Here is a 20582-nt window from a genome sequence, read left to right as displayed (position 1 = left end):
CAACAGGAGGTCATGCTATGTTGCCCCAGCCAGCCCTAAGTGGTCCTCTTGCCTCAGTCTCCCAAGTAGTGGTCTAGGACTATGCTAGCTAGCTCACGCTGTCTCCACTATGTAGCCCAGGCTATCCAGACTGCTCTTGAACACATGCCGATGTGCTTGTCCTAACCTCCTTAATTTCAAGTATGTGTCACCATGCCCAGTCAGTTCTGGCGCTTATTAAGACAAATGAGGTCCTGCTGTCCATCCGTCCACCTCCCACCGTTCTGACCCTGTCGCAGTGGGACACTGGTTCACACTCTGTAGACACTATGCCCTCTGGGTGCCGGGCTCTCTTTAGCTTGGAGAGCACAAAAGAGAGGTCACTGGGACCACGGACTCTCGGAGGAGTGGATGGATGTGAAGGTGGACCAGGATGGGCCGGGCTCCTCACATAGACACAAACACTCTCACGTGAAGGACTGGGTTACAGAGAACAGAGGCAGCTGCCTTTATTGAGGGCTCTGGGCTGGCCGGCTTCAGTCAAAGGCCAAGCACTTAATCTTGAAGTCGCCATCCGCCGCCATGTAGTTGATGGCCTCCATGTTGAGGCGATTGGGGAACTTGAACTCATGCCCGTCTGGCAGTTTGATAGTCAGGTCAGCCTGGTCAAAGGTGATGCACACCTGGTGGATGGAGGAGGGCAGTGAGCTGGGCCCTGGACCAGCGCAGAGCCCTGGGGACAGCCTCTGTGTAGGTGAGGCCCATGGGGATGCCAGCCAATGGTAATCACATGGCCAGAACAGCCAGCCACCTCGGGGGTCTCTGACCATGCCGTCCTGCCCACCCAGGGCCCTGCCCAGGCCTAGCTACACCCACCTCCGTGATGCTCCCAGGTTGGAAGGGGAAGGCAGGCTCCCGTTGTTCGGTTCCCCAGGTCCCATTTTCCTTGCTGTTACACACGATGGTGTTGGCGTCTCCGTGGGCGTTGAAGCGGGGGTTGAAGTGTAGGCACAGGTTGTTGCTGTCTTTCCCCAGGTTCAGCACAAAGCTAGGGTGGAACAGGTGGGCTTGAAGCCATGTCGGATGGATGGCTCTAGACCCCAGCCCACTGAGAAAATGCCACAGCCGTAGTTGGCTATTAATGACCATGTTGAAACTCAGTCAGCAGGAAGGCCAGGAACCGGGAGTCAACTTCTGGCCTCACCATGTGAACTGAGCTAGACCCTGCAGATTCTCTCTGAGCCACAGTTTTTTTCCTGTCTGTACAGGTGTGTGTGTGGGGGGTGGGGAGGGCTGCCCTGAAGGGAGCTCTCTCCCAGACATTGACAGTTGTCAACCTGTAAGGAATGAATGTGAGCAATAAAAAAGAAATGACAAATGTCACCCGGCCCAGAGTGTGTGAGTGTGAAATGTGATAAAGGTAAACGCCCTGACTCAGTGAACACCTCAATTTTAATTGACTAAAAAGATACCATGAGACCAAGTCTGGAGAGAGAGAGAGAGAGTGTGTGTGTGTGTGTGTGTGGGGGGGGGTAATAAGCCTAGAGTTGGATAAAGTGGTTCTGAAGGCCTGAGCTAAAAGAGACTTAAAAGCCCTGGTCTGACAGCTAAGGTTTGGCTCATTCTGAGAGCTCCTACCGAGACTCTTCCTGTTGAGACTGACTCATTCCGGGGGGGGGGGGGGGGGGGGCAGCCCACCAGACACCCCAGCTCTGGAATGAGGCTCCAGAGGCTCCAGCGGGGATCCAAAGCACAGTGGGCCTTGCCTGCTGCCTACACTTCCCTCAGAACTAGGCCACAGCACCTACCAGACCAGAGGTGAGTGTGTGTGTGTGTGTGTGTGTGAATATGATCCCTTTTCGTTTTACATTTGTTCATTGCTGCTTATCAATAAATATTAGTGTATCTTGATCCTCTGAGTCATCGGCACTTTCTTTCTCTCACTCTCGGCTCCATCCCTAAATCCTGACTCGGGGCACAACCCCCCCCCCCCCCCCCCGAGGGTCAAGAGGGGAGACTCTCCAGATGGTGTTCTGTCTGTCTTGTGTATCTGAGTCCCTGGTGCCCAGCACAGAACTGGACACGCCATAGATGTTGCCTCACTGTGGAGAAGAAGAGGAAATAATAATAGAGTTTGTTGCAGGGAGCCCGGTAGCAGCGCTCACCATGGAGATGCGGTAGGGAGAGGAAGAAGGGCTCGGGAGCTTCTTACTAACGTCAGACAACAGACAGCAGACAGCTGCGGCCCTTGACGAAACTGGCCCCTGGCTCTCCCCACCACTTTCCCTCTGGCTTTATTAGGAAACCAAGGCTCTTAGGGGTGTGGAATATGGAGGAAAAAAAAAGTGAAGGCCTCGAGAGCTTGGGTGACTGGTCCAAGCTCACGGGGCTGCAGAAAAAATAGGCGGTGGGGCGGTACGAATGAGGCGGAAGCTCTGGGAAAAGACTGAGCCCCTGCAGGATCCCCGCAGGCAGCAGGCACGTGGGTGACCACTCCCTCCTCGCTCCTCCCCCCCCGCCCCTCCCTCCAGCCACCCTCCCTACCCCCATCCCCGGCGGAAGGGGAGGGGGCAAGCCGCGGAGTAGTTGTGTGGTAGCAGCTGCTTTAGTTTAAGAAACTCCAGCCCGGAGAAAGGAGGCAGGAGGGAGGGGGAAACCACGGCGAAGTCGAGTGGACCCAGCGAGGAAGTGACTCACCCAGAAAACGCAGCATCTGCAGCTGCCCATTAACCCGCCGCGGGCTGGGGAGAAGCGGTTCTGGCAGGCCACGCCCACTGCAACCTAGATCTGCGCACCCCGCCCCCTGCCATCTCTATACCTCTTCTCCAATCTCACCTCTTGGCCTCGGCGGCCACCTCTCCCTGAACTTTGAGACATTGCCCAGGTTTGAGATTCAAGTTGCTGGCGACCAGACCCTGTGTAGACAAGAGCAGCGAGCTGTGTTTAGGTTGGAGCTAGGAGGACATGGCCTGAACTACCTGCACTGGCCTGGGGTGTGGGGATGGGGTCATTCCTACCCTGGGGTACCCTAGGGGAAGCCAGAGGCCGGATGGGTGGTCGGGATAGGGTGTAAGTTCGAGTCTTGATTATCCCTGTAGTTGGGGAAAGTCCCCATTCCCAGCAGGGTGTGTTCATTTGAAACTTGTGGCGGTCCAATCCTACAGAACAGGCCCTAGAAGTTCACCCATCTTCTGCTTGGGGATCTGGAGGGAAAGATGGAGTGCACGACCTCCTAAATCCTCATTTAGCTGATGGACAGGATTAGGTGACCACTAGCTCAAGATCCCGCTTCTCTGAGATTGAGAGAAAAAACAGCCTGGACCTTCCCAATCGACTTCAAGGCTCTCTGCCCAGACGGCTCTGCGGGAGAGGGCAGCCCGAGGGTGGCAGTGTGGACCTAGCAAGCTAGAGAGAGCACAGCACACGTCTGGGCATTGCTGGGCACCTGCCTGGGTGAGTGGACAGGATATTTGAACCCCATTCCTGAGAGCTTGCCTGTGTCTGTGCGTGCAAATGCATGCAGTTTCCTCGGCCCAGACCTGACCAGCCTTGGACCAGACACTGGCCCAAGAGGTGTGTGTGTGTGTGTGTGTGTGTTTAAGTTTTCTGGAGCAGAGGGTGACCAGCTGAGCCCTGGCCCTGTGACTGGGGACAGCTGCAGGGGGGGAGGGGTCAGGAGACTCTAGAGTGGAGGAGAGGCAACAGTGAATAGTCCTTCTGCCTCCCCCTTCCCCGGGTGGCCACACCCTTCCCACTCCCACTTCTCAGAAAACTGCAGAGCGGCAGGCAGAATATTGGACCTTGCAAGCCATAGGTATGCTGCCAGAACTCGGGAGAAATCCAGAACATTCTTAAGCCAGAGAGGCTTAAGGTTTCAGGGGGAGACTATGCCAGCCACCCCCATTTTACAGATGTAGCCACTGAGGAAACACCTGTCCAAGGCCACACAGCTGGGGCCAGAAGCAACTCCCCAGTTGTCTACTCTCCTATCCTCATCGGCTTCTGCTCAATCCCCCGGACCTTGGAACAGAGGGTCCCGCACTTACACAGGCCATGACTGAAGCGAAGAGATTCCTGCGACCTGCTCCTCCAGCTGTCAGAAGACTCCACCCGAGAGATGGGCCCCAGGCCCGCGTCGACCTTTTAACTGGATCAGACCCGGTGAGTCCCGCCCCTCCCTGGGAGTTCAGCCAATTGCATGTCAGGACAGGGATGGGGGGGCTACCAAAAGTGTAGTCAATGGATTATAAAGTCAATTTTGGAGCAGAGGTGACCAGTCAGAGAGGAGGAACCCCCTCCTAGTCCCTCCCTCGGGGTCCAGGCACCGCCTCTTAGTCTTCCCCATCCCTCTTACCACTAAAAAAAGATTTGTGCTGTGGCAGAGATTGGGGAGCCAGTGGAAAATAGTTTAAAGATGAGTTAAGCTCAAGAGTTGGCGGGAAGGGGGCTGGGGCCAGCAGGGAGAAAGCCCCTAGGTCCCAGCACAGCTGGTGGGGGAGGGGGTGTGTATAGCCGCCCGCAGAGAGTTAGAGCAAGGCTCTTCAGAGGCTGCCGCCTGGCAGGCCGGGTGTGGCTCTCGCTGTGATGACTCCCGCTGTGGGCTTCTGCGGAGGGCTGAGCTGGACCACAGAGCGCAGGGCCCCCACCCGGGTTTTCCCCGGAAGCAGAGGACTGTGGCTGCGGCTCAGGGCTGCTTGCTCACTAGGGCTAAAGAAAGCCTGGGCCGGGCGCCAGGCCTGAGGCTGGTGTCCTTGCCTCATGCCTTGGACTTCACCCCACTGCAGGGCCTGCAGAGAGTTCTGAGTGCCCTGGCTGTGACATCCCAGGGCCTGGGAGGCAGGCCTCGGGGCAGCCCAGGCACACACACACACACACACACACACGTGGACTCATTCCCACTTTTGCAGAAGAGACATGGCTATCCCTTCCCATCCATTTAGGAAATATTTTCCTGAGCACCTGTTGTGTGTCTAGCCCCGTGCTGGCCTCAGAGGCCTCGAAGATGAGCCCCTCCCAATCCCTGCTCTCAGAAGTCAGGGTTCGGATAGAATTTGACTGAGCCGAATTTAAAACTAGCACTGTAGTGGCACTGGGCATGGCAGACACTCCCTGTGGTGGGGTGGAGACTGGCATATGAAGCAGGGGCTTGAAAGGACCCCGTTTTCCAACTGGGCGAAGGCGTGGATGTGAGAAGACCGTGCCTGGGGAACGAACTGCTTACTGTGTAGGAGAAAGCTAGGAGTTAAGGATCATGAGGGGTCTTGTGGGCCGGGTGAAGGGACTCCGTGTTCTTTTCACTGAGGGTCCTGTGGACCCACAGATAGTCATGGGGTGACGTGAGACTTAGGGAGGTTCGCTGAGCAGAGGGGAAAGATTGTGATAAAACAGGCACTTCAAAACTGCTCTTGCCAAAAAGCCTGGACTCCTCCCCTGCCCTCGAAGGTTACTGAGGGTGAGTCTGACCCCTCTGCCTTTGTCTTGAATCTGTCTCCTCTCTTTTGGCGCAGACTCCGCCTGACTCAGCCTTCCTGACCTGGCCATCACCCTTCTAAGCCAAAGGCACAAAGATAAGTTACTGTCTCAAACATGCAGAGCAAAGCCTTGTAGGAGAACGCCTCTCTGCATGGGGCAAGTGTTCCTGAGGTCACTCCATACACCCAGAAACAGGAGTGACCCTCTCCTGAGAACCCCCATGTCCCCTTAAGCAACACGACTTCTTCAAGCCATCTTACAGGGCCAGTCTGCTCAGCTGTGCGTAATATCTCTTGCTATTTGTGCCTATTCTTCCAATATTTAAACTTAAAATATGTGGTGGCTCATGCTGTGACACCAGCACTTGGAAACTGAGGCAGGAGGATTAGGAATTCAAGACCGCCATCTGCTACATGAGACCCTGGCTCAAAAAAAAAAAAAGTTAGCAGCTAGCCAGGCAGTGGTAGTACACACCGTTGATCCCAGCATTCAGGATATAGACACAGGCAGGTCTCTGTGAGTTCGAGGCCAGACTGGTTTACAGATGGAAGATCCAGGATAACCAGCACTACATGGAGAAATCCCGTCATGGAGAGTAAACCAAACCAAACCAACCAAACAAACAAACAAAAATTAACAGCTAAAACAGCAATGACTGCCTCTCCAAAAGCCAACACACATCAGTACCCCAAAACAGACTTGGGGTTACTGATACTCTTGATCTGTTCCCTTTCCAGGTGTGGCCACATTGAATAGATTCTTCTGTGTTTCCTGCCCGTTGTCCCCTTCGCCTCCTTTTAGACAAGAGTCTTACGCATTCCAGCCTCACCTCAGACTTGCTGTGTTAAGGATGACCTTAAACCTCTGATCCTCCTGCTCCTGCCTCTCAAGTTCTGGGGTTTCAGGCCTGTGACAACTGTCTTGTTGGGGACTGACAAGTGCTAAGTGAGCATTCAACCAACTGGTCATCTCTAATTGGTGTAGAGGCCAAGCTCTGTTGGTTGACTGCCAGAGTCCCCTCTCCTACCCTAAATCTCTGGTTAGTTAGAGGGCTGTTCAGCTCACACTGGGGAATCGAGTGTTGAGGGCAACAGGGACTCCATGTTGCTATTCCCCTTCTGAAACAGTTGGGAAGATAAGGGGTCACGAGTCACATCTGGAGGCGGCCAGCAGTCCTCCTTGCCCTACCCAGCCTTTCCCTCGCGGGCTCATCTCTAGATCCTTCCTCCAGATGTGGAAAGCCCGCCCAGGATGGGAGGGAAACCTATAGGGCCCGGGGGAGATGCTGTCAGATCTGGAATGAGGCTGGGCTGCCCCATCATCCCCAGACCCGCCCTCAAGTAACCACACTCAGTCTTTCCTCTGAGGTCTGCACAGACTTCAGTTATGGGGCAGGACTGTCGGGGCCCTGGCCAGTTAATTCCTCTACAATTCCAACTGTGTGTGTGTGTGTGTGTGTGTGTGTGTGTGCCCTTCTCTCACATCAGGAACAGGACAAACACATCAGGCAGGGTTCCAGACAGAGGAGCAGAGGTGAGGCAGGCAGTTGCCAGGCCAACCCAGGGGCTGGGAGCTCAGGGTACCAGGAGCTGTCCCCACCTGGTCATGACCTGAATAGAAGACCAGCACCACCGGGAAGTGTCTGAGGCGGGGGCACTTCTCTGTAGTTGCTGTCTGAGCAGCCTGGCCATGGAGGAGCACGGTGTGAGGAGCAGTCAGTCTCCTGACAGGGCCTGGAGACTCTGGTTTTGCTTCCAGCCTGCTTATTCAGCCTCTGTTTGCAGCTGTATGTACAGTGTAAGTGTAACGCATAGGCCAGGACTCAGGTCTGAGCCGCTTCACGGGTGACCTTTGTCTTGAGACAGTCTTACTCTGAAGCCCAGGCTGGTCTGGAATTTGAAGCAGTCCTGCCTGGGATAACAGTGTGTGTTCAGCATACCTAGCCGAGCCCAGGTTTTATAGTCCCCTTGTGGCTTCTTTCAAGGTTACCTTCCTTGGTGTCTGGTAGACCCTCTCCTGTTCCTCTCCCACCCGAGCTGTGGTATGGATTTGCCAGATGCTAATAGCCCCTGTAACGGGCACTATGGTTTTTAAGGCTGGGTGGACAGAGATAAAGTCCCTTCTGTGCCCCACACCCCGAAGTACTCAGGGACTCCTGGTGGTGGCACCCACTTATCTGTCAGGCCCAGTGCCCGGCGCCTTGCTTTCAAAGGCTATCTCATTTGAGCATATCATCTCTCCTTAGTGTCTGCCCACCTGGTGAATGTCTGTCCAGGGAACAGCAGCTGTGGCCTAGATCCCAAACAGAGGCAAGGCGGAGAACAGAGGCAAGCGTGGATTTGGGGGCTGTAGCCCTGGGTGTTGGTTATTCTGAATAATGTCTACATTCTAGAAGGTAGCAGTATGCGGACCATTCCAGGGTGAGTCGAGGATTGCAGGTATTGAGGTAGAATGGTTTTTTTCCTTCCTTGTTTCCTAAGGCCAAAGGCGGGCCCTGAGGAGGATTCTCCCTCAGGCTCCTGCAGTGGTCAGCAGAGTCCTCTGGAATTCTGTTCAGAAGCCCAGCCCTCTGATGTGGGCGTAGCTTACCCACATAGGTCCCAGCCAGCAGCTCCTACCCCTCCCTGATGGTCTACACCGCTTGCAGCCAGCAGTGGCAGTGAGCCATGGGGCTCACAGGTCCCAACCACAGCACCCACTAAGCTGGCTCCAACACGGAGTCCTCGAAGTCAGAGCAGGGAGGCACCCCAGAGGTGCCGTGACCCATCCCCCCACATCTTATGATGCAGTTTAAGGATGTGGAAACCAGAGAGGGAGGCTACTTGGCTGTGCTCTCTGGGAGCTCTCTGGGGCTGAGGAGAACATGGACCTGGGCACCAGGACTTGAAAGCTGTTTGAAGGGTAGAAGGGCAGCTTGTGCTGGCTCCCCTGCTGTGCCTCCTTGCTGCCGCTCCCATCCCACTTTTCCAGGCAGTCATCTCTCTCATGAGTTTGTTTCCTACTTGGGGTCTGTCCTCTTCTGATCCCAGGCCGCAACCTCCAGGGCTCAGGCCTAAGCCTCTTTATATGTTTTAGAGTGTTAGTTTGAAATTATTGCATTAGAGCTGGAGAGATGGCTCAGTGGTTAAGAGCACTGACTGCTCTTCCAAAAGTCCTCAGTTCAAATCCCAGCAACCACATGGTAGCTCACAACCATCTGTAATGAAATCTGAGGCCCTCTTCTAGTGTGTCAGAAGACAGCTACAGTGTACTTAGATGTAACAATAAATCTTTAAAGAAAAAAAAAAAAACCCTGATAACTCTTACTTTGGGCTGGAGAGATGGCTCAAGGTTAAGAGCACTGACTGCTCTTCCAGAGGTCCTGAGTTCAAATCCCAGCACCCACATGGTGGCTCACAACCATCTGTAATGGGATCTGATGCCCTCTTCTGGTGTGTCTGAAGACACTACAGTGTACTTTTATATAATAAATGAATAAAATCTTTCAAAAAAGTTATGGCATTAATTACATCTCTCATGGTTCTGACAAAATGTCTGGCTAAGCAATTTCAAGGGAGGAAGGATGAGAAAGGGTTTGTTCTGGCTCATGGTTTGCGGTACGTGCTGTCGGTCTGTCACGTCAGAGGCAGGGTCCTGAGGCAGCTGGTCACATTGTGCCTACATTCGGAAAGAGAGGGAGGAATACAGGCTGCCTTTCTTCTCTTCCTAGCCCAGGGGACAGTGCCACCCACATTCAGGAAAACATCCTTGCATGTGTCCCCAGAGATGTGTCTCCTAGGTGCTTTTTATTTTTTTTAAGATTTCTTTGATATATGTGAATACGTTGTTGCTGTCTTCAGACACACCAGCAAAGGCATTGGACCCCATTACAGATGATTGTGAGCCACCATGTGGTTGCTGGAATTTGAACTCAGAACCTCTGGAAGAACAGCCAGTGCTCCTAACAGCTGAGCCATCTCTCCAGCCCGCCCCCTCTGAGGTACTTTCAAGTCCAGTTAAATTGACCTTGAAGATTGATCACCATAGTCCACAAGACACTCAAGTACTAGCCGGGCAGTGGTGGCGCACGCCTGTAATCCCAGCACTCTGGGAGGCAGAGGCAGGTGGATTTCTGAGTTCGAGGCCAGCCTGGTCTACAGAGTGAGTTCCAGGACAGCCAGGGCTATACAGAGAAACCCTGTCTCGGAAAAAAAAAAAAAATCAAAGAAAAAAAAAAGACACTCAAGTACTTCACATTAATGCACAACTCTGGCCCCAAAGTCTCAAACTTATCTCTTTAAATTTAATGGATTTAATTTTATGGATTTAGTCCATCTTTTAAAAGTTCAAACAGTTCTAACAGCGTTTTGAAAGCCCAAAGTCCAAAATCTCTTCTGAGCCTTAGGGTAGTCTTAGCCAAAACTCTTTTGTTGCTGTTGTTTGGTTTTCAAGACAGGGTTTCTTTATGTAGCTCTGGCTGTTTTGGAACTCACTCTGTAGACCCACCAGGCTGACCTTGAACTCAGGGATCCATCTGCTTCTGCCTCCTGAATGCTGGGATTACAGGTGTGCGCCACGACTGCCGGGCAGCCATAAACTCATAAAAAGTAGAAAACAAATTACTCCCAATATACTATGGTAAGTGTTTCCATTCTCAAAGGGAAGAATGGTATCAGATGCAAATAAGACTGAAATCCATTAGAGAACATACCAAACCCTGCAGCTTCCCGTCAGGCATCTGGGACTCTTGGTAGTATTGGCTGGGCTTTAACATCCTTTAGTAACCCCACCCATTCCAATTCTGCGGCCTCTCTATGGGGCAGGCTTCGCTCCATGCCTACCGTTTGCTTTCCTCAGTAGATGTCCCACAGGCCTGGTTGACTTGAGCCTCACTTTCATAGCTTCAAGTAATAATGGCCTCTTAGGGTCTCCTTGCAGGGCCTCCAGCCCCACCACACATTGCCTGGCAGTTTTCTGGCACCTCCACGACCTTGTCACTTACAGGTTGCATGCATGAAAAACTAGCAGCATACAGATGCTGCCAAGCTCTGCGGGTGGTTTGATGCATGATCCGGACCCCTTTACCACAGGCGGAGTGTGTCTGGTGGGTGACCTGGAAACCCTTCCCTAGGGGCGGTGCTTGAGCAGCGAACCCCTCCATGCTCCAGCCTTTCTCACTGTCCATCTGACTAACAGTGAGCAGGAACACACAGCTTAGCCACTGGGCTGTCTTGAAAACGCTGAACAGCTCAGTCCGGCGCTTTTGTATTCAGCCTCACTCAGCTTTTCTGGATGTCTGGCAGAATGCAGCTAGGCTCTCGGCTAGAACAGGACACAAATGGCCTCCAGCCCAGGTCTCTATGGGAGTCTGCAGCCTCTTCGGAGACCCCGTGAGCACAGTACTCACTGTTCACCTTTCTCTGTATCTTGGTCGTCTGAACTCTCAGCTGAATGGCCATGATGCTCTGCTGATAGCATCTGAGCCTCTCTAGCCAGCAGCTCTGGGCTCTTCCATGTTACTCCTAGAAACCAGCTGAGATCTGAGCCTCACACACAGGCTCCTCACGACAGCGGCCCCCCTTCTGACAGCAATTTTCTCTACTGATCTAATCGCTCTGACTACTTCGTAAGCAACCAAAGGAAGGAAGGGTGTATTTTGGCTCCCTGGTTTGAGGGGAAACAGTCTGTTGTTGCGAGGAAGACATGGTGGCAGAAATGTGGGTCAGGTGGCGACACTGTGCTTGCCACCAGCAGGCAGAAAGAGGTGAATGCTGGCCCCAGCCTACATTCTTTTTTTTTTTTTTAAAGATTTACTTATTTATTTATTATATGTAGGTACACTGTAGCTGTCTTCAGACACCCCTCAGAAGAGGGCACCAGATCTTGTCATGGATGGTTGTGAGCCACCATGTGGTTGCTGGGATTTGAACTCAGGACCTTCGGAAGAGCAGCTGGTGCTCTTAACTGCTGAGCCATCTCTTCAGCCCCCCAGCCCACATTCTTTCTTCACTGTTTCTCAGCCTGGGTCCCCAGACTGTGGGGTGCTGCTGCTCACATTTAGGGTTGGCTTCCTTTCTTCAGTGAAACGTCTCTGGGAAGCATCAGAATAGACATGCTTAAGGCGGCTCCTTCCCAGCACCCATATGGTAGCTCACAACCTCCTGAAACTCCAGTTCTAGGGAGGTCCGATACCATTTTCTCACCTCCATGGGCATCTCTCCTCCACCAGGCACACACATCATGCAGATATACACATGCAAGCAAATGCTTATAAACTTTGGTCATTTCTTTTTAAAAAAACAAAATTAATGCAATACTGAAATTACTGTTTACTGTATTGAAGCTCAAAGGAGATATTAACTGGACTAGTTTCAAGCCTTCTATTACTGTTGAATGAGCATCTGAAGGTTGGGCTTTTCTTCCTCTGAATTTCCAGGTATTCCTAGAGAGGAGTTAGCTGATTGAATCTGGAGGGCCAGTGTCTTTTATCCTCTAAACAGTACATCACCAAATTATAAAGGTGTTCATGCCGGACTTTCCCAGGTTTTAAGTCACTCTCTGCTTGGGGCTTCATTTAGCTCCAAAAATGACTGCATTTTTGTTTGTTTTTGAGATTTTCTTTGTGTAGCTCTGGCTGTACAAAGCTGGAACTCAGATGTCCACCTGCCTCTGCCTCCAGAATGCTGGGATCAAAGGCTCGCGTCACTGCTGATTTTTGCTGTTGTTAATATGTTTGTGTGTGTCAGAGGCCAGAACAGGATGTCGGACCCCTTGAAGCTGGAGCTACAGGTGGTTTCGAGCTGCTAATCTGAGGGCAAGAGCAGTCTGTGCTGTCAACCAGGTGTCTCCAGAGTGGTGGCTTTGCTGCTTTTTGACACAGGGTCCTGCACTTGGAATTGAAGATTGAATGCTCTAGGTCGCTGCCCTGAGGAATGTTGGTGATCTGTGAGATGTGTGAAATGTATCCTGCGTGGTGGAGTAAATGGATCGCGCCTGTTCTGATAAAGTGCGTCGATAGACGAGCGGGAAGAGGGAGTCAGGGATGAATCACCCTTTGAAGAAATTGCAGCCTGAGAGATTTTTAAGGAGTGCATAATGCCTTGTTATCTAAAACTCGAGGGGGGTGGGGAGCTCATCATGTGTCCTCTAGTCCCCACACTCTCCAGAGGGGGCTGCAGCATTCTGGGGAAATGTCTATCTCCAGTTCAAAGCAAAGATTAGCCATCTGTCCAGGTCTGAGTCCACATCACATTCCTTCCTTCTGTACGGTGCTGGTACCAGAGACACAGGCGGCATCTGATCTAGCACTGGCTCCACACCTGCCCGAGGCACCACATACTTACTAATTCCTAAGAGTAATTCAAGTACTGGGTTATGTGGATACACATCTCTGCGAAGGCCAGAGGATCTCAAGTGACCCCCCCCCTCTGTCAACATCCCTTTTTTCTTTTTTTCCAAACAGGGTTTCTGAATGTATCCTTGGCTGTCCTGGAACTCACTTTGTAGACCAGGCTGGTTGCGAACTCACAGAGATGCACCTGCCTCTGCCTCCCCACTACTGGAATCAAAGGCCACCCACCGCTCCTGGCCCAAGACTGGGTTTTTAAGGGACTGAAACAGACCTACACATAAGGCCTCAGAGATGCTAAAAGCTCAACAGGCAAAGTGCATCTGAGCTGAGAGCACAGAAATGGGAGGCATCCTTTTTGGCGGTATGGGTGTAGGGGGTTGTGCTTCAGACAGACAGACAGACACACATACAGACACACAGGACACTTCCATTCACATTTTATTAAGTTCAAAGACTGGTTACCACAGGTGGAGGGGGTAGGAAGTTCCCGCCTGGCCCCCACTTTCACTGGCACACAATAAATAAACAAATAAATAGCTAGGGATGGGCGGGTGGAGAGGCCGCTCCGCGAACACTGACTGCAGGTGGGCACATGAGGCCCCTCCAAGATGAAAAGGCCATCAACACCGGACGGTACTAAAGTGGGAGTGGGAACCTCTCCATAACACCCAGGGTCACAGAGGGGTCCCACTCAGCAGTGTGTGGAGGGGGTGACTTCGAGGTTGACTCTGTCTGACCTGAGGGCTGACTGCAACCCAGGTCACACAGACTCAAGCAATCCTCTTACCTCAGCCTCCTCAGTGCTATCTGTACGGGCATTCATCACCCTGCGCTGCCAGGACCTGGTCCCTGGGCAGATCCAGTCAGGCCAGGATTGTCAAAGGGCCACAAGTCTCTTGGACTTGTAGATTGTTCTATTTGGGATTTAAGAGGCCAGTGGACTGTTACTTGCTGTCCTGATGGACACTTAGCCTCTGACTGGTGCTCTGGGGCTCCAGGATATGCAAGGCATCCTTTAAGCTCCTACTTGGTCCACTGAAGGCCCGCTCGGAGACACTAACAGGCCAGGTAGCAGCAGCTCCCCTTCCATAGGCCCGTTCAGGCCAGGACCCAGCTGAAGTCCCCGAGACCTCCGATTGGCCGACAAGGACCTAGGGACAGAGCACTGGAGTCCCAGAGAATGGAAGGAGCTTAGGTACTCAAGGTTGGAAAAACCCTTCATTTGGCTTTGGGGCCCAAAGGGGGAGGTGGACAGGAAGGAAATAAGGCTGCCTGGTGGGGTCAGGCCAGGGTAAACCTTCAAGATGTGGGGGGACAGCTTCTGAAGAGCAGAGTGTCCAGCCACGGCTGGGAGGGGTGTGAGAGCCCACAAACCTTCCTGGATCCCAGCCCCCTTCGCTGGGGTACAGACACCCGTGCCAGAGAGCTCATGGTACTGAGTATGACTCACGGTCTGTAGCCTCCATCTATGGGATCAGGGAACGGGGGAGGTGGGCTCAGTCCTCCAGCCCCTCCATCAAGTCCGCAATGCTCTCCACATAGTAGTGAGGCACAAGGTCATGCTGGCCCGACGCCAGGTAAGCCTGGGCTTCTTCGAGGCTTGAGACGCCCGTGAGCGTGAGCACGGTGGTCATGCCACAGCGGTGGCCGAAGAGTATGTCGGTCTCCAGGCGGTCCCCCACCATCAGTGTGCGGGCAGGGTCCACACTGAAGTCTTCCGTGATGCACTGGAACATGTAAGGGCTGGGCTTGCCCACCACCAGGGCCTGGCGTCCCGAGGCTGTCTCCACCGCAGCAGCCAGGCTTCCGGTACCTGTGGGGAGGGGATACTCGGGTCAGCAAGAGGGCGGTGGCAGCAGGGCCAGACCTAAGGGCTGGTCACAGTCTGTCCCAGACAACTGAATTCAGAATCACCACTGCTCTGGACACACTCTTTGCCCTAGTTTCTCAAGCTAAGGTGAAGCTGGCAGTGGCCCTCACCTCCTGTGTATGCAAGCCCTTCGGCCTCTTGACTTTCTCTGAACTGTGGTAAGACGGGGATCCAAGTAGTACTTCCCCTGAAGGGCCGCTGTGGGCCTCACTGGGAAGGGCACTTAGCAGTAATGGTTACTGCTCCAAGAAGCCACGCTCGTGGCATGGAAAACTGGCACAGCCCGCCTGGAATGCAGCAAGGCACAGAAATGTCCACACCTCTGACCCAGTCAGCCTGGCAGGGAAAAGTATACCCCAGAGAAAATTCCAGCTGGAGACAAAAAGATACAGCCCCCCCCCCCCCCCCGAAGATGTCTGTGGCCACAGAAAGCATGGGAAGTAGGCAAAGCGGGGAAGAAGCCAGAGTCTGACAACGAGAGGCCTGTTTAGGTGCTGCCTCGCAGCCAGCACCAATCTCCTGGCACAATGAAGCTCCTGTTCCTGCCCACTGGCATGACCTCGTGCCAGAACATTCTGCCTTTACAACACCCATAACTAAATGAAGAGAAGCGGCACCATTTACTCAGAGTACTGAAAGTCCATTTCACAGATGAGAAGGCCGAGGCCCCATGACATTGAGAAACCTGCCCAGAGCCGAGCTTCTTCCGTGTGTTGGTTTGAATGTGATTACCCACACAGTATATATGGTCCTCAGTTAGCGGTGGGGTTTGGACAGTTTAGGAGACAGAGGACGTGCACTGCTGGCAGCAGGCTGGTTGTTCTCAGCCTGAGCTTCCAACCTGCTGTCCGAGCCACCAAGCCCACCACTTCCGCTCCCCACCGTCTCCTCACCATAAGCCCGCAGTAAACCCTTCCTTCTATAAGCTGCCTTGGTCATGGTGTTTCATCACAGCATCAGAAAAGGAACTAAATTTGAGAAGGGCATAAAGACCTGCACTCAGGAGGCTGAGGCAGGAGACTCAGCGAGAGGCCCCCCCCCCACCAAAAAAGAATGATTTACAAGAAAAGTACCATGTTCTGAAAACTCGCCACCTCCGCTACCTTTGCTGTGTTCTTTTTTTTTATTTTTTATTTTTTGAGACAGAGTTTCTCTGTGTAGCCCTGGCTGTCCTGGAACTCACTTTGCAGACCAAGCTAGCCTCGAACTCAGAAATCCTCCTGCCTCTGCCTCCCAAGTGCTGAGATTAAAGGTGTGCACCACCACTGCCCAGCCCTTTGCTGTGTTCTTGAGGCGACTGTGGCAGTTCCATACCAATGTTTCCCAGGCTGCTGGCAATACACCAGCCTATGACAAAGTGTTCCCACCAGGGAAGCCATCTGGGGACATAGGTCAAGGCCCTTCCCATGAGTATTTCTTACTATAACCCAGCCTGACCCAAACGCTCGGGGCCTCCTCTTTGCCCTCTCATGGATACATCACTGCGCTATGGCAGCCAGAGAAAGTAGGCAGGGATAGCAAGGAGGGGTTGCAACAGCGACCAGGGCTCGGGCAGAGAACCCCGGGCCCCATGCTGGGAGGTGGTGGTGCACACATCTTTAACCCCAGTATTTGGGAGGCAGGCCAAGGCTGAGACCCCGTCTCAAAAATACAAAGACAAACAGAAATATTGTCCCCAGCTCTTTGTCTGTTCATTTCCCAGCTCCCAGGGCAGAGCCGGTTCCTCTTGGCCCTGGGTCTCCTGTCAGTCATCCAGCTAAGCTCCCAACAGTCAACCCGATGGCTGGGCAGCAAGCTTCCCAGTAGGGGAGCCCAGGAACGTGACACCTAACTCAAGGCTGCTGTGTGTCACGGCATATTCCTGCAGTGGTGGTCCCTTCTGCTTGCCAGCTCAAGGGGGAGGAACCGCGGTGGGGGCTCCACATTATTTCAGACCTGATGCACAATCGAGGCCTTCCTTAAGGCCTACTGTTTGTCTACCACCAGGCATTTGTTATTAATCAATGCTAGGAAGCGACATCACTCACAAACGTGCCTGCAAGCCTGTGTCAGTCAGAGCTCTGTCTCCCCCTCCAGGCAGTGGGAGTGACCAGCAGGTTGGATGTGTACAGCTAGGTGGGTAAGCAGACAGAAGCCAGGAGGGTTCCTGCAGAGGTCCGGCCTCTCTCAAGCTCCTCAGACCACTCCTTCAAGGGACCCCGGAGAAGCCCTTGCCCCACAGCCTCAACCCACGCTTTCTGGGAAATCAGACTTGACAGTAACATGATGGGGGAGGAAAGGCTGCTGCAGCTGTGACTTCTCCCCTGGATTTGTGGGGAGAAGGCTCATGCATGAGGTAAGGGTAGGTATCAGGCAGAGCCAGGAGTGAGGAAAGGCCCAGACAGTAACTTCCTTTTTCAAGTTCACCATCCTGACAGTATGCCACTATCTCTTTGCTCTCTGTCATCCTGCCTTGCAGCCTCCTCCGGGAAGGCTGCCCAGATCCTTCTCACATGCATCCGTTCCGCTGCCCCATCTCGGACCTGTGACTACCTCACTTCCTGCAACACCACCCTGCAGAACCCCAGAATTTGTTATCAACGGCTATCTGGGCCAAAGGCTAGCAGAACGGAGTGGCAGAGAGATGTCCATGGCTTGTCTGGAGGGACCAAGCCTGTGTACAACCACTCATCGCTATCCGACAGTCTCTGTCGCCTCCACCTCTCGGCTCATGCCAACCGTCAGCACTCTTGTCTAGGTGCAGGCCTGAGTATCCCCAGTAACGACAGCCTGGACTGCTGAGGGATGGATGAATGGATGGATGGATGGATGGATGGATGGGGGATGTTCCAAAGGCCAAGTTCAGGCTCCCCTGCTATTTTATACTGTGTGTTCTCTAGCACTTTACCTCCCTTAAGCTTCGATTTCTTTAGCTGAGAAATGGGCCAACACTCTTAAGGCACTATTAAGGGGCTTCAGGACCCTATTAATAAACTGGAGGGCTGGGTTCAGGAGCCGGGGGATGACTGACATGGTTTAGAGCCACACTCACAACCGGGCTCCGAGGTTATGTAACTCACAGGGTTAACCAAATAGGGCCAGAACTGGAACTGAGGTCAAGCTCCACCGTCTTCCAGTCTCCCCACTGGCCTAAGGTCAAGTTCCACTATCCCCCAGTCTCCCCACTATCCCGATTCTGGATGCATAAATTCAGCTCTCCACCAGCATCATCCTTCCAGATCGTCTCAACAAACCCACCTGCAAAGTGGGTGGGGCCAATGATAAAAGCCCAGGAGGCCAGTTCCAAACCTGGATCCCACCTACAATTCCCTGAGTTAACAGTGAGCCGAAGATGGCTGGTCTGTCAGACTGGTCCTCGGCCACTATCCGACAGGCGGCAGCTGCAGGAATTCCGAGACGCGCGGCGGGTCCCTGCACACATCCCCGCGCCCAGTCCCGTGCTCACCGGGGGTCCGGCTTCCGTCGCTGAGTGGGTGCCAAGGGTCGCGATCGGTGGCCACGAGCAGGCAGTCGGGGTCGCGCAGGTGCGCGCACGCTTCGGTCAACCTGGCGAAGGAAAAATGCTCGTCGTAGCCTACGAGCACGGCGCGCACGCGCGGGGTCTCGCCGGGGTCCCCCGCCAGGCGCAGCCCCGCGGCACGGAGCTCGGCGCGCAGCCCCTCGCCGCCCAGCACGAACACGGCGCCCGGTGCGTCGGGAGGCCCCGACAAACGCTGGCGCAGGAGGCGCGCGGCACACAGCGCGGAGCTGAAGAGCTGCTCGGCGCGCAGCCCCGCGAAGCCCAGGCGGGCAAAGCGCAGCGCCAGCTCGGGCCGCGCGCGCCGGCTGTTGTTGCTCACGAACAGCGTGTTCTTGCCGGCCCGCGCCAGCCGCTGCAGCAGCTCAGGGGCGCCCGGCACGGTGCGCTCGCCGTTCCACAGCACCCCGTCGCAGTCGAACAAGACTCCCTGCGTCTGGCCCAGCACGTCGCGCAGGGCCGCGCCGCGCAGCCGCTCGCAGCGCGCCATGCAGCCGGCTGGCGGCTCGCACGCGCGCGCTGTGCTCCCAAAGCGGACAAGGGGCAGCTCCACCAATTGGCGCGCAGAACGGAGCGGGGGCGGGGCTACGAACACAGGCTCCGGCCAATAGAGGCTAGAGTTTAGTTGAAGGCTCTAGCGGATCCCGAAGGAGCTCGGAGAAAGGGGCGGGACCTCGGGCGCCATCGGGGAGAAGGGGACCAATGGAGAAACAGCCTGGTCGGGAGCCGTGCGCTTCCCAGCCAATTAAAAACGTGGGCCCGCTGGTTGCTAGGAGAAAAACAGAGGCTGAGAGAGATGTCTTCTGGCCAGATCTGGTTGTCCTCGGTACCATTGACGCGCGTTAGAAACATGTGGATGTGATGGAGCAAGGGCTGCATCATCCGTGTCTTCGCAGCCTGGTCTGAGCTCTTGGTCCTGCCCAGTGATCCTTCTGGTCATCTGACTGTGCTGTGGAGTCCCCCGGAGGGGTGGGGGGACGACTTGTTTTTGTTGTTGTATAATTTTCATTTAGTAAGATGTGTACTTTACAGTTCGATGGGTTTGGATAAATGATTTTTAAAACACAGATGCAGGGTCAGTGGAATGGCAGCAGATGATGGCAGTTTGCTCTCAAGGCTGAGGACCCGAGTTCCTTCTTCAGAAACCTCATGGTAGAGAGAACATACTCCTTCAAGTTGTTTTCTGACCTCCACAAGATCATCCACACAAGTGAATGTTAAAACATTCATTCTAGCTGGGTGAGGGGAACACATGCCTTTAATCCCAGCACTCAGAATCAGAGGCAGGAAGAGCTCCGATTTCGAGGCCAGCCCAGTATACCGAGCAAGTACTAGGGCATCCAAGGGTATACATAGAAACCTTGTCTCAAAAAAAAAACAAAACAAAAAATGAAAAAGAAATCAAATACATGGCGAGAAGACAGGAACCCAGAGATCTGATTTCATGGGGTTTTTTTTTGGGGGGGGGCATTAGGCATTATTTTGATTGCCAGGGCCAATTAGTTGCCCACGTTACTGATGGGTGATCCCAGCTGCCTAGGTCTCCATTTTGTAGATGGGAACCTTTTAATCTGTCAAGCCTTTGAATAACCAGTAGTTTAAAGTATGGGAACCAGGAATGAATGGGGATCTGTATTGTCACAATATTTTGGTACTAAGCAGAGCTGTAGCTGTCTAACCCAAAGCAACTAAAGTTAAGAGACCAAAGGAAAACCATGCTTTTGAGGCCCAACGATTTTCTGTTCTGTGTGCCTTTTGTTGTTGTTTTTTTTTGGATTTGGTTTTTTTGAGACAGGGTTTCTCTGTATAGTCTTGGCTGTCCTGGAACTCACTCTGTAGACCAGGCTGGCCTCGAACTCAGAAATCCGCCTGCCTCTGCCTCCCAGAGTGCTGGGATTACAGGCATGTACCACCACTGCCTGGCTTGTGTGCCTTTTGTAAGGAGTCTTCTTCGCCTGGAAGACCCTAGACAGCATGCCCCTGCCTCCACTAGGCTATTAAATTGGGCTTCGAGCTGCACGGACCCACTTCCACCAGCCCACTTCCCAAAGACCCTCAGGTGTGGAGCTGAAAGGCGCGCTACCCAGGGTCTACACAGAGCAACTAGAGGAAGGGAAGGTCGTGGGTAGATCAATCCCTGCTCCCGGGAAAGTTGTGTTCATGTGTGTATGTGAGACGGGCGCTTCCGTCTTCAGAACACAGACTGGGCGGAATTGCTAGACTGTCTCAGGGGAGGAACTCATGACCCTGAAAGGCTGGGCAAGCTGCCCTGGGTGGGAAGAAGAGCCTGGGCTTCGGAGCTAATCTCACAAACTTCATCTCAGGCCCAGGCTTTGCAGGCTATGCCCTGTGCAGTCCCTTGTCACTGGCTTCAGAAACTTCACCTGCAGGTGGCGCTCTTACCTGGAGGAGAG

General features: G+C 53.7%; 2 protein-coding genes and 1 long non-coding RNA gene across 4 annotated transcripts; 1 reads left to right on the top strand and 2 right to left on the bottom strand.

Annotated features, from left to right (window-relative positions):
- Positions 1-463: 463 nt before the first annotated feature.
- On the bottom strand, positions 464-4118 carry Lgals1 (galectin 1). Its single transcript, XM_052160205.1, has 4 exons — positions 4026-4118; positions 2815-2894; positions 856-1027; positions 464-662 (listed from the first exon to the last, which is right to left on the bottom strand). The coding sequence occupies exons 1-4, from the start codon at positions 4032-4034 to the stop codon at positions 516-518; spliced, it is 408 nt and encodes a 135-aa protein (XP_052016165.1). The 5' UTR covers positions 4035-4118; the 3' UTR covers positions 464-515.
- Positions 1510-8741, top strand: LOC127667260 (uncharacterized). Of its 2 annotated transcripts, none has more exons than XR_007973865.1 (3): positions 1510-1797; positions 3891-4140; positions 5487-8741. It is a non-coding gene; the product is annotated as an uncharacterized LOC127667260 (long non-coding RNA). The 2 variants fall into 2 exon arrangements; XR_007973866.1 differs by lacking the exon at positions 1510-1797 and adding an exon at positions 2891-3432.
- Positions 8742-13203: 4462 nt separating this feature from the next.
- Pdxp (pyridoxal phosphatase) lies at positions 13204-18696 on the bottom strand. Its single transcript, XM_052160201.1, has 2 exons — positions 18097-18696; positions 13204-14594 (listed from the first exon to the last, which is right to left on the bottom strand). Exons 1-2 carry the CDS (start codon positions 18656-18658, stop codon positions 14278-14280), a joined length of 879 nt encoding a protein of 292 aa, XP_052016161.1. The 5' UTR covers positions 18659-18696; the 3' UTR covers positions 13204-14277.
- Positions 18697-20582: the final 1886 nt, after the last annotated feature.

This window comes from Apodemus sylvaticus, chromosome 17 (genome assembly GCF_947179515.1).
Source record: "Apodemus sylvaticus chromosome 17, mApoSyl1.1, whole genome shotgun sequence".
Classification (NCBI taxonomy): domain Eukaryota; kingdom Metazoa; phylum Chordata; class Mammalia; order Rodentia; family Muridae; genus Apodemus; species Apodemus sylvaticus.
Note: the sequence above shows the minus strand (reverse complement) of the source record. Positions and strands in the feature narration are given on the sequence as shown.